Source organism: Callithrix jacchus, chromosome 10 (genome assembly GCF_049354715.1).
Source record: "Callithrix jacchus isolate 240 chromosome 10, calJac240_pri, whole genome shotgun sequence".
Taxonomy (NCBI): domain Eukaryota; kingdom Metazoa; phylum Chordata; class Mammalia; order Primates; family Cebidae; genus Callithrix; species Callithrix jacchus.
Window position 1 is genome coordinate 65,851,274 of NC_133511.1, and position 13,541 is coordinate 65,864,814.

At 38.6% G+C, this 13,541-nt stretch overlaps 1 protein-coding gene across 1 annotated transcript; it reads left to right on the plus strand.

Moving 5' to 3' along the window:
* Positions 1-217: 217 nt before the first annotated feature.
* OR2AT4 (olfactory receptor family 2 subfamily AT member 4) lies at positions 218-6,704 on the plus strand. Its single transcript, XM_035265437.3, has one exon. It carries the CDS (start codon positions 4,994-4,996, stop codon positions 5,933-5,935), a length of 942 nt encoding a protein of 313 aa, XP_035121328.2. The 5' UTR covers positions 218-4,993; the 3' UTR covers positions 5,936-6,704.
* The last annotated feature ends 6,837 nt before the right edge of the window (positions 6,705-13,541 follow it).

Here is a 13,541-nt window from a genome sequence, read left to right on the forward strand (position 1 = left end):
GGCAGGTTGGGTTTGTTAACTGAGGGTTATCTCTGTGTTTTTTTTGTTTTTGTTTTTGTTTTGTGTTTGAGATGGAGTCTTGCTCTATTGGCTGGAGTGCAGTGGCACGATCTTGGTTCACTGCAACCTCTGCCCGCCAGGTTTAAGCGATTCTCTTGTCTCAGCCTCTCGAGTGGCTGGGACTACAGGCATGCGCCACCATGCCCAGCTAATTTTTTTTTTTTCTATATTAAAGTACTGGGATTATAGGCGTGAGGCACTGTGCCCAGCAGAGGGTTATCTCTTAAGTGGAGGAGCAGCAGTATTGCTTTCCTGCTTGCATAACAGGGGCTGATCTGTAGAACACTCTTTCAAGGAGCATTCACAATGGAGTGGTCTGTTCTATGTGTCCTTTTGTTAATTTTTGTTTGTTTAAAAGACAGAGTCTCCCTGGGTTGCCCAGGCTTGAGTGCAGTGGCACGATCATAGCAGTCTTGAACTCCTGGGCTCAAGTGATCCTCCTGCCTCAGCCATCTGAGTAGCGAGACCACAGGTACAAACTACTGTGCTTGACTAATTTTTTAATTTTTTGTAGAGACAGGGTCTTGCTATGTTTCCCAGGCTGGACTTGAACTCCTAGTCTCAAGCAATCCTCCCACTTTGGCCTCCCAAAGTTCTGGGATCACAGGTGTGAACCCCTGTGCCCTGCCCCATGTGACTTTTAGAAAGACATTTTACCAGCTTTCACTCTCTGACAGAGAACCAGGCCACCCTACACTTAGGAAACTAAAGAACAAACCAAAGATATGGAGAAGAGAAAATCTTTGCCTCAGTCTCTCCTCTTATGAAAACTTGAGCTTCCAAATTATCCAGGGAACCAACTACAGAAGAAAGAATGCTGATCTGGGGGTTAGAGCCTGGGCTCCAGTACTGTCTCTGTGGCTCGCTGGCCATGACAGAAAAGCCCTGGATCTTTTTGTCTTTTTCCCTTTGTATATTAAAAGAAAAAGCTGGCCTGATGCAGTGGTTCACACCTGTAATCCCAGCACTCTGGGAGGCCCAGGCAGGTGGACCATTTGAGGTCCGGAGTTCAAGACCAGCTAGCTAACATGGTGAAACCCCATCTCTACTAAAAATACAAAAATAAGCTGGGCATGGTGGCACATGCCTGTAATCTCAGCTACTCAGGAGGCTGAGGTATAAGAATCGCTTGAACCCAGGATGCAGAGGTTGCAGTGAGCCGAGCTTGCACTACTGCACTCCAGCCGGGGAGGCAGAGCAAGACTCCATCTCAAAAATAAATAAATAAATAAAAACTAAAAGAAAAAAGGAAAAACAAACTGGATATTTCCAGGTTTGGTATTTTTATGATTCAGTGGCATGAGAGATATTTTATTAGAGGTAAGAGAAATAGGGAAAATCAAAGAAAGTAATCTTAGAATCATTAAGGTTCAAGAGGCAATGGTGTAAACATAAACGTGAACTTGCTCCTGGATTGTTTCTTCAGAGACATGCACAACACAGTACAACAGTCAATATTCTCCCTCAGTTAAAGATTTCCAGTTCTATGGGCAGATGAAAGCACACATCTCTTCTTCCTTGACAGGAGGAGAACAACCTGTAGGATGGGGTCTTCTGCCTTTGGGCACTTGTCACAAGATGACTTGTTCTCTAGCAACAAACCAAGACTCCCAAGTTTCCAGATTTCTGTAGTACCATCTTATTTGGGGCTGGGGAAGACTACAGGATGGTGATAGTGATAATGAAATGGTTAATCAGGAACACCTGCTGAACAGCAGTAGCTGACAGGAGAGAAGAAAAGTCATGCTCTTACACAGGGAATCCTACAATCTCTGTTTCTGCTGTTGGATAGAATATGCCTTTAGTCAATCTGGAAGCAAGTCATCTCACAAAAGGCATATTCTGCCGTTCCTTTTATTGTAATATGACAAAAAAATTATTTTTTTAATCTTATTTTTCATTTATTAAATTTTTTGTAGAGACAGGGTTTTGCGATGTTGCCCAGGCTGGTCTCAAACTCCTGGGCTCAAGTGATCTGCCTGTCTCAGCCTCCCAAAGTATTAGGATTACAGGTGTGAGCCACCATGCCCAGCCTAACAAAAACCATTTAGATGAACATCAAAAACAGAAAAAATTATTCCATGGTGACAAAAGTCACAGCAATAGGGGTAGGGAAATTTATTGGATCAGGTGCAAGGGCGCTTTTTGGGTTGCTGGAAATGTGCTGTATCTTTAGCTGTATCTCTAGCTGATCTATATCTCTATATAGATTTATATTTATATCTCTAGATATCTATATATTATCTATCCCAAATATTTGTGGGCTTTATTGTACCCGAGTGCCTTAAACAAATGAACAAACAAAAATAGCTGAATACCTTGTCTTGCCTCTTGGTTATATGTCCTGAGTCATATAAGTTGTTTAAGAAGATGTTGCCACACTCTTATCCAAAGTGGTTGTATTAGTTACCATCAACGTATGAGGGTACCAGTTACTACATATCTCACCAACACTTGGCAGTCCTTTTAAGTTTAGACATATTAGAGAGTATGTACTATTAACATCCTGTACTTTAATTTGCATTTCTAGATGGCTAGCTTTTTCATATTCTTATTGGCCATTCGGATGTTCTCTTTTGTAAAGGGCCCACCTATTCAAGTCTTTTGACCCTTTGTCTATTAGGTCATCTATCTTTTTCTTAATGGTTGTGGAGGTTTTTATATACACTGGATACATGGCCTTTGATAAATGTATTGAAAATAGGAAAATATCTTCTCCTAGTCTTGTTCCTGCCTTTTCTTATTCTCTTTGTATTGTATTTATTACTGTGTTTTTTTAAGTGAAGTAAAATTTACACAGAAGAGAATGGGCAGATTTTATGTATATAGTTCAGTGAACTTTCATAAATATATATGTAACCAAGACTCAACTCAATACATAGAACATTTCTATCACCCCAGAAAGTATGCTCTTGCCTGCTTCTTGTCAGTCCTCACACCCATAGGCAATCACTATACTGATTTATAATATCATAGATTAGTTTTGCCTGACACTTAATATCAATTAAATCATACAATATATACCCTTTTATCTCTGGGCTTAACTTTAGATATTTTCTACTGATCTATTTTCCAATTCTCTAATCCCATCTTCTGTTGTGTGCAGTTCGCCATGATACCTATTCAGTGAGTTTTTAATTTCAAATATTGGATAGTTCAGTTCAAGAAGGTTTGCTTGATGCTTTTTAAAATAGATTCCAATTTTCTAGAAATTGCCCATTTTTAAATCCATTTTGTCAACATTTCCTTGCTTTTATTTAATGTATAAACATAGTTATACTCAAGTCCTTGTTTGCTAACTCAGGTAATGGGATCATCTACATGTCAACTTTTATTGTATATTTTCCCTCTTGATCGTTGTTGGTCACATTTTCCTGCCTTTTGCAATAATTCATGTTGTGCATTGAATGTTATTTATATTAGATTCATAGAAGCCCCCAGATGATGTCTCTCACCAGACAGATTCCTCCCTTTTCTCTGTTAGGCAAGTAGAGTTAGGTAGGCTGGCTTCCTAAAGCCAATTACAGCTTGAGTTAGGTTAGGGCTGAGTTTCAGTTCTAGTAAGGTTTAGTCCAACTTTGGTTTGTTCTTCTTCTTAAGGTATGGCCCTTCTGAGTTTTGGTTTGATAGCCTGGTTGATCCTTGTCTCCTTAGCCTTGAAGGAGGGTGGGAGATTTGCATCTACCCTTGGTGATTTTGAGCTTAAGTCATTAGCTGCATTCCCTATCCTTCCTTTTCCCTCCCACTACATACACACATAGCCTCAAATCTTTGTAAAATGTTTTGAGGGGAATATCAATATTTGTGTGAGGAAATCCCTCTTCCTCCTTTCTCATAAGGGATTACAGGAGATTTTGTCTTTTAGAGGCCCTCAGCCCAGCTTTCTAGCCTCCCTTGCATAGCCAGAATTCAGAAGATGTCCCATGGGGAAAAGTTACGCAGTTGCAGTGCTTCAAATTTCCAGTATGTTTTGTGAGCCTTTTTTGACTATCACAAGTCTTACTGGTTTCTCTTTCTCTCATCTATGACTCTCTGCCTGGTCCAAGTCTAAGCCACACCATGGTCCCCAAATCAAATACTCCCAGAGAACAAAAGAGCTGGTGATTACTAGTTAATTTTGGAGGGTTCCCATCCCTTGGAGTTTGACTTCATCTCATCCTTATTGCACCCATTATCCCTCAATTTGTTTAAAAATGTGATTTTGTGTAATTTATCCAGGTTTCCCTAGTCATTGAAGTGAAGGTATTGGGCTATCATAACCTGTTACAATCTATGCAGGAGCATAGAATTCCAGACACTTAGCTTAAATGGAGTCAGAAAGAACCACTACTCATACAAGAAAGACATACAAGAAAGAAACATAACAAGAGTGTGAGCAGCTGTACATTACAGACAGCCTTGGAGAAAGAAGCCCCTCAGTGGAACTTAGTGGAACTCTGAGTGAGTGCAAAAGTAGAGACATGGGCTCAAGGACTTCATTTATGAGATCTGACATCAACCCAAACCACACAGCATGGAACCTAGGATGAAGACCAGCAGAAGCCTTTCCAAAGCAGTTTCACAATCATGATTCAACCATCAACTGTTTAAATTGGATTTTCCCAGTAAATTAGAAACTCTAGGAAGACAGGAACTTTGCCTGCCTTCTTCATTTTTATCATTTCATCTCCTAAACAAAGTGTACAGACTTCTATTTGGTAAGTTATTCATTAATGATTACTATTGGACAAATTTTGGGTTCACATGGTAAAAGTAAATATCAGTCTACCACCAGTCCTCTAGAGTTGGCTGTAAATAATTGTGCTTATATTACCTACAGGGTAAACATTATAGAATTACTACTCCAGAATCCTTTGTTTCTATGATTTCCAGATGTTCCCAATGTCTAGATGTTCCAGCTGCCCATCTCTGAGAAATCCAGCTCTGTCTCACCATGGATGCCACAGCCTGTAATGAATCAGTGGATGGCTCACGCTCACCCGTCTTTTATCTGGTGGGCATCCCCTCTCTGCCAGAGACCTTCTTCCTCCCTGTGTTTTTTATTTTCCTCCTCTTCTACCTTCTTATCCTGATGGGCAATGCCCTGATCCTGGTGGCTGTGGTGGCAGAGCCCAGCCTCCACAAGCCCATGTACTTCTTTCTGATCAATCTCTCCACCTTGGACATCCTTTTCACCACCACCACTGTCCCCAAGATGCTGTCCCTATTCTTGCTTGGGGACCACTTCCTCAGCTTTTCTTCCTGCTTACTGCAAATGTACCTCTTCCAAAGTTTTACATGTTCAGAAGCCTTCATCCTGGTGGTCATGGCCTATGACCGCTATGTGGCTATCTGCCACCCATTGCACTACCCTGTTCTCATGAACCCACAGACCAATGCTACCTTGGCAGCCAGTGCCTGGCTCACTGCCCTCCTCCTGCCCATCCCAGCAGTAGTAAGAACCTCCCAGATGGCATATAACAGCATTGCCTACATCTACCACTGTTTCTGTGATCATCTGGCTGTGGTCCAGGCCTCCTGCTCTGACACCACCCCCCAGGCCCTCATGGGGTTCTGCATCGCCATGGTGGTGTCCCTCCTACCCCTTCTCCTTGTGCTTTTCTCCTATGCCCACATCCTGGCCTTGGTGCTTCGCATCAACTCCAGAGAAGGACGGGCAAAAGCCTTCTCCACCTGCAGCTCCCACCTCCTGGTGGTAGGCACCTACTACTCATCCATTGCCATAGCCTACGTGGCCTACAGGGCTGACCTGCCCCTCGACTTCCACATCATGGGCAATGTGGTATATGCCATTCTCACACCAATTCTCAACCCCCTCATTTACACTCTGAGAAACAGGGATGTAAAGGCAGCCATCGCCAAAATCATGTCTTAAGACCCAGGCTGTGACAGGAGCATTTGACCTAAATGCAGCTAATGCTGCTCCCAGGACACTAAATAACAGTGCTTAGCACAGAGTAAGGACTCAGTACACATTGTTGAATAAATAAATTAAAGAATATAGAATGGTAAAAGAAAATTCAGTTGGGCAGACAGCTCCAACAGTGGTTCTCATACTTTGTTCCAGGGTTTTCTCCCTGCACCAATGAAATAATGTTAATTTTTATAGGAATCTTAAGTTGTTGTGTAAAATTTTACTACTTAGTAATTCAGGAAACCTTTACTAAAATAAAATATCTTCATGACAAAAAAATTCTTATAAGCAAAGTCAAAAAACAAATAAAAGACATATCACAGGGAAAGGCAAAGATTCATATTATACAAAGAGCTCTTAAGAATGTAGAAGACTAAAATAAGCATTTCAGTAAAAACATGAGCAAAATATATGTGTAGACAGATCACCAAGAAACTGTAGTGGCCTTTATTTAATGAGTCTTTACTATATAAAAAGAATACAAATTTAAATTGTGCTGAAATGCTGTTTTTCATTTAATCAGATTAGCAAAATCCAATATTTTGACAAGATGCATGTGGAAAAACAGAACTTCTATAACTTGCTTGTGAAGATGCAAATTCGTATGACACTACTACAGTATGTACCAAAAGTAAATATGCATTTACCATTTGACTTAGCAATATCACTTCTAGGGACCTATCCCAGGGAGTCACTGTCATTCATCCACTAGGTTACTTATTCATCAGTATATAGGGAATTGATTGAATAAACTATAAAAATGCATGATGCAGTAATAAAAAGGAAATGAAGAAGCTCTCTGTTTACTGATATGGTGTCATCTGGAGGATAAGTGTTAAGTGAAAAAAGCAAGCTGCAGAAAAGTGTTTTTGTAAGAAAGGAGATAGTTTGCTTAACATTTCAGGAAAAAACTAGGGGGGAAATGTGAACTCATAAAGATGGTTATCTATAAGGAGAGGGAGGAAACAGGGAGGACAGGACTGGAATGGAAGCAAGACTAGATATATATAATTTTTTTTGCACAGTTCAAAGAAAACAGAAAGAAAAAACCTACAATTTCCCCAATTTAAAATAAACAGAAGCACTTGACCCTGGCTGTCTCTCAAGTTAGTGGCATGACCACACAGAAAATTACTACAAGTGACTTTTATACAATGTTTTGACTGTACGTCAGTGGCGCTATCTCAGCTCACTGCAGCCTTGACCGCCAGGGCTCGAGTGATCCTCCCACCTCAGCTCCTGAGTAGCTGGGACCACAGGTATGCACCACTATGCCCAGCTAAAGGAATTTTTAAAACGTGCACATTATACTTTTACTTCCTTAATATATGTTAGATATAAATTACATATTTCTATAATTAAAACCATTTTTATCATCTTATTTTGCCATGATTTTGTATTTCCAGACAGTTTCAAAGATAGTATGAGAGTTCCCATATGTCCTTCACCCAACTTCCTGTGTCAACATTTTACATAACCATGATATATTTATCAAAAGTAAGAAGTTAACATTGATAAAATACATACCATTAATTATACTAGAGACTTTATTCAAATTTCTCCAGTTTTTCCAGTAATGTCTTCTTTCCATTCCAGGGTCCTATCCAGAATGCCACATTGGATTTTATTACCATATGTTCTTAGTTGCCTGACTTTTTATTGGTCTTTCCTTGTCTTTTGTCACCTTGACACTTTTGAAGAGTCAATAGTAAATTTAATGCATATGACTAAGTGAAAGAAGCCAATCTGAAAAGATTACATACTGTATGATTTTAACTGTATGAATTCTGGAAAAGGCAAAAGTATGAAGGCAGTAAAAAGACTAGTGGCTGCCAGGGATTAGGAGAAGGGAGGGATTAATAGGCAGAACACAGAGGACTTTTAGGACAGTGAAACTATTCTGTATGATACTACAATGGTGCGTACATGTTATATATTTGTCAAGACTCATAGAATGTACAACACCAAGAGTAAACTATGGATCTTGGGTCATAATGGTGTGCCAGTGTAGGTTTGAATGTAACAAATGTAACAACTCTGGTGGGGGATGTCATTCTAACAGGTCTGTAGTAGTATCTTACTGTGATTGTAATTCAATTTAATTACATTTCCCTACAGCTAATTGTGTTGACCATCTTTCATGAGCTTATTTTCCATCCATATGTCTTTTTTGGTGAAGTCTGTTCAGATCTTTTGCCTGCTTTTTAATCTGGATTGTTTGTTTTCATATCATTGAATTTCAAGCGTTCTCTATATATTCTAGAGAACATCCTTTGTTAGATATTTGATATACAAGTAGTTTACCCAGGCAATGACTGGTCTTTGCATTCTCTTACATTGTCTTTTGCAGAGCAAAAGTTTTTAATTCATATAAAGCCTAATATATCATTTTTTCCCTTATGGATTATGCTGTTTGATAAAATATCTAAATACTCATCACCAAACCAAAGATTGTACAGATTTCGCCCTATAGAAAACAAAGTTTCTAGACATTTTCTATTTTATATTTCATTCTATGAACAATTTTGAGGTTACTTCTTGGATAAGGTGTGAGGGTTTAGGTTGAGATTCAATTTTTTTTTTTTTTTTTTTTTTTTTGCTTATGGACATCCAGTTGTCCAGCACCATTTGTTATAAAGCCTGTTCTTTATCTATCAAACTGCCTTTACACTTTTGTCAAATATCATTGATTATATTTGTATGTCTCTATTTGTGGGCTCCCTGTTCTGTTACACTGATATATATGTCTATCCCTCTACCAATACCACACAGTCTTGAATACTGTAGCTTTATAATTAGTGTTAAGATTCCATAATGTGACTCCTCAGACTGTTAATTTTTAAAAATAATTGTTTGGTTATTCCAGTTCCTTTGTCTTTTGATATAAGTTTTAGAATGAAGTTACTGGGATTTGGGGAGGGGAGGGATTATGTTGCATCTGTAGATTAAATTTGGGACAATGGACATTTTAACAATGTTGAGTCTTCCAATCCATGAACATAATATATCTCTCCATTTACTTAGCTCTTTGATTTTATTCATCAGCATTTTGTAGTTTTTGGTTTACAGATCTTACATTTTAAAAATATCTTCATCTAAGTATATTTTTCTATCAGCCTGTTAGGATGATGTCTTTTTAATTGTTTTTTGAACATTGAACAAACTGTATTCCTAGGATGAACTCCATTTGGTTGTGATATATGATGTCCTTTATATATTACTAGGTTTGACTTGTGAATATTTTGTTTAGAATTTTTATATCAGTGTTTATGAGAGACACCAGAGTGTAGTTTTCTTGTAATTTCTTTGTCTGGTTTGGTATTAGATAAATGCTGGCCTCATAAAATGAGTTAGGAAGTTTTCCCTTCTCATCTACATTCTCGAAAACATTGTGAAGAATTGGTGCTATTTCTCCCTTAAATATTTGGTAGAATTTGCCTGTAAAATTTCCAGGGCCTGGAATTCTCTTTCATGAAGTTTTTAATTGCAAAATCAACTATTTAACTGATATAGATTTTTTCAATTATCTATTTTTTGTTGAATGAAATTTAGCAATTTCTGCCTTTTAAGAAATTTGTCCATTTTGTCCAAATTTTGGAATATTTAAACATAGAGTTGTTTGTGCCGTTCCCTTATTATCCTTTTAATGTCTGTGGTATCTCCTCTTTCATTCCTAATATTGGTAATTTGTATTTTCTGTGATTTTTTTCTTGGTCAGTTTAGCTATAGGTTTATCAATGTATTGATTTTTCGAAGAGTCAGCATTTCATTTGTTTCTTCTCAATTGTTTTCCTATTTTCAATTTTATTGATTCTTCTTCTACTATTTATACTTTTTTTCTCTATGACTCAGTTTGTATTTTTCAAAATTAATCTGTCTTCCAGTTCACTCATTCTTTATTATGTATACTCATCCAAAAAGTTTTTAAGTTAACATATTATATTTTTCAGTTATGGAATGTTTGTTTATCATTCTATAAATTCCAATTCTCTCTTTAATTCCCCATTTCTTATATTTTATTTATCTTTTCCTCTTTTTGTAATATATTTATTAATCATAGTTATTTTAAGGTCCCTGCCTGATAATTATATCTGAATTATCTGTGTATTTGCTTCTAGTCTTTTTCTCCTCTTGTTTTTGCTCATTTGATCTTTCATTTTATTTTGTTTTAACTATGCCTCATACTTTTTGATTGGTTACCTGATATAAAAAGTTTAAAAATTTAAAGCTCTGGATAATTTAGGTTTTTTCCAGAAAAAGTTATATTTTTCTAGCAACAGTACTATTGGATTATCTTTGTTGTAGCTCAGTTTTAGGCTATATTATGTCATGTTTATTTCAATTTTGCTATTACTTTTAGGGTTTAACCCTATTCCTAAAGCCTGGAATTTCCAGGGTCCCAGCTGAAATTCTGGAGTACTTACAAAGGCCCCTTGATTTGCATCGGGCTAAATTCCAACCACTGAATCTAATCTCCAACATCATGTGGCTATTACAATCTGTCTTCAGCGGTCTAGCTTCCCAGATGCTGTATTCTTTTGGTTATTTGAGTCTTTCCCTGCATATGTGCACCTTGGGAGTTGGTCAATGACAAGAGATCATTTACACACAGGTTTTGGTCTTCCTTCTCTGCGGTGTCATCCTCTCATAGAATTTGCCTCTTAAGTTCCAGTCACTTTGCTAAATCTAAACTCCAAACAGTGGGACTTGTGTTTCCTAATTGGGCTCTACTTTACCATTCTGCAAGCTGGGAAACAACTTAAGGTAAAAAGCTAGAGGCTGGGAGCGGTGGCTTACACCTGTAATCCTAGCACTTTGGGAGGCCAAGGCAGGCAGATCACCTGAGGTCAGGAGTTCAAGACCAGCCTGACCAACATGGAGAAACCCCATCTCTACTGAAAATACAAAAAAATTAGCCAGGTGTGGTGGTGCATGCCTGTAATCCTAGCAACCTGGGAGGCTGAGGCAGGAGAATGGCTTGAGCCTGGGAGGCGGAGGTTGCAGTGAGCCAAGATCATGCCATTGTACTCCAGCCTGGACAACAAGAGCAAAACTCTTGTCTCAAAAAAAAAAAAAAAAAGCTGCTGTTGGGTGGAACTCACCTCATGTGACTCCCCTCTCAAGGACTGCAGTCCTTCCAGACCTGCCACTGGTTGCTCTCTGGGGTCTTCAGACCATTATTTTACATACTGTTGAGCTTTTACAGTTGTTTTTGGCAGAAACTTTAGTCCCAAACAAGCCACACTGTCATAGTCAAAACTTAAAAGTCCCCTTTGAATTTTTGAGGTGACATACACTATTGAATCACAGTACAGCCCACTTGGATTTTAGAGCACATTTGTACTTTTTTCCATAGTTAACTATTCTCCTTATGAAAAATAGCTCCTGGCCCTGGAACAGACTGAATGCCTGACCAGGGAACACTGAACGAATATGAATCCCACGCTGTTCCTTTTGAGTTGGATATTAATTTAAACAAACCAAATATAAAAATGGACATGTACAGAAACATCCCTTCTTCAAATGGAAGTAATAAACGCTATCCTAATAGGCTCAAGCAGATCTCAAAGCAGCAATGAAATTGAGTGAGTAGGAAGCTCACACTCCCAGTCTTGCTGTGTTGGCATCTTTCCATCAGCTCTAACATATGGCCTCATGGGAAGCTCCCTATAACCAATTCCCTGATGAATGAAAACGTTCAAGCCTGGCTTACAAATGTTTCTTCAAAATATGCTGGGGCCATCTGAGTGGACTGCTGCTGCATTACAGCCCCATTTAGGAGGGCCCTGAAGGATGGCCAGCAAGGTGAATCCTGTCAGCGAGAAGAACCTTTGGCAGTGCATCTGTTTTTTCACCTGGTAAGTTCATCTCACCTGAAAAGGGAAATGGAGAGAGAGGTATGGATCTATACCAGAATATGAGCAAATGCTAATCATTTTGCTGGGATCTGCAAGTACTTGGAAAGAACAAGATTGGTGGAGAAGAGGTATGGAGAAGGTTTAAGGTGGTAGGCCTCTAAGAATGGGCACAAATTGTGAAGATATTTGTGTGCCATGTGACTATTTACCAGAGGGTATCATGGCAGAAAAAGATCTACAAAATCAACAAGAGTAGGCAAAATCAGGTAGATAAGACGATCCATCCATGAAAATCAGTTAGACTCTCTTTCCTAGATGCTTCGGTGTTTGCTCAATAGATTCATGAACAAAAGGCACAGTGACATGGGCAGAAGTTATGCATGGATTCATAAAGGCTAGTCTGGCTTAGCTTCTGCCAAGTATCCAGGATGTCAGCAACAAAGACCAACACTGGACCCAGGATACGAACCATTGCCCAAGGAAACTGGCCAGCTGTGGGTGGCAGGATGAATACACTGGACCCCTTCCATCATTGACAAGGCTGTGGTTTATCTTGATTGGACTAGAAACCTATTCTGGATATGAATTTGCCTTTCTTACAATGTTTCTTCTATTATCACTTTCTAGAGATTTAATAAATGCCTTATTCATCATGATACTATCTCATATGGCCATGATTTTAACAAAAAAATCCATTTTATGGCAAAATAAGTGAAGTAGTAAGTCTCGTGCCCATGGAATGAATCACTGATATTACAATGCACCCCATCACTCAGAAGCAGGGGGCCTGGTAGACTAGAGGAATAACTTATTGAGACTCAGTTTTGGGTGTTGGTTGAATAATAATACCTCAAAGGGCTTGGTTGCTGTCTTATAAGCTGAAATACATGCTTGTAACCAGTAACCTAACCAATATATCGAGCAGTTTCTGATCTGGCCAGAATACACAGGTCTGAGAACCAAGGTAGGAAGTGAGAGTGCTTCCTCTTATTAACCCTAAGAACCCAGTTCTAAAATACATAGAACATGAAAGGGAATTGAAAAAAAAAAAGAGAGAATCAAAGTATGAGCTTCCTTCTCCCTAACTTTGTATTCTGCCTGTTTATACAATTTAGTTCCTAAGCATGGAATATATGTACCAGGAGTGAAATAATCATTTCATTGAACTGGAAGCTGAGATTGCCACCTTAACTTTTGGGTCTCCCCATGCCACTGAATTAACTGGCAAAGAAGGGTACAATTAACTGGCAAAGAAAGGTACATATGATTAGAAAGAGAAAATAGGGTTGTGACTACATAATGGGAGGAAGAAGAGGTATTTCTGGAACCAAGCACTGCTCTGAAGTGCATATTTGTACAATTAGAAAAGTAAGTGGAAAACCAGCAAACCAATAAAGGAGGATCTTAAAATTTAATTGCTCCAGGCACCGTCTTCTTTATCATTATATAATTCTGTTGTAGCAGTCAAGGCACTAGGCAGGGAATAAAGCCCTAGGTCTAAATTCCAGCTTTTCCTCTCGCCACCAGTGTTAAAATGGACAAGTTGTTTCACTTCCTAGACCTTGTTTTCTTTCTCTTGGACTTCCCATATACTCTATTGCTAATTCCTGACTTCTCTGCTATTGTGAGAATCAGAGAGGATAATGAGGATAAAGTCTACACCATTGGTGTAAAGTTCTGGGCCCTTGAGGGCTGTTAATAATGATTTT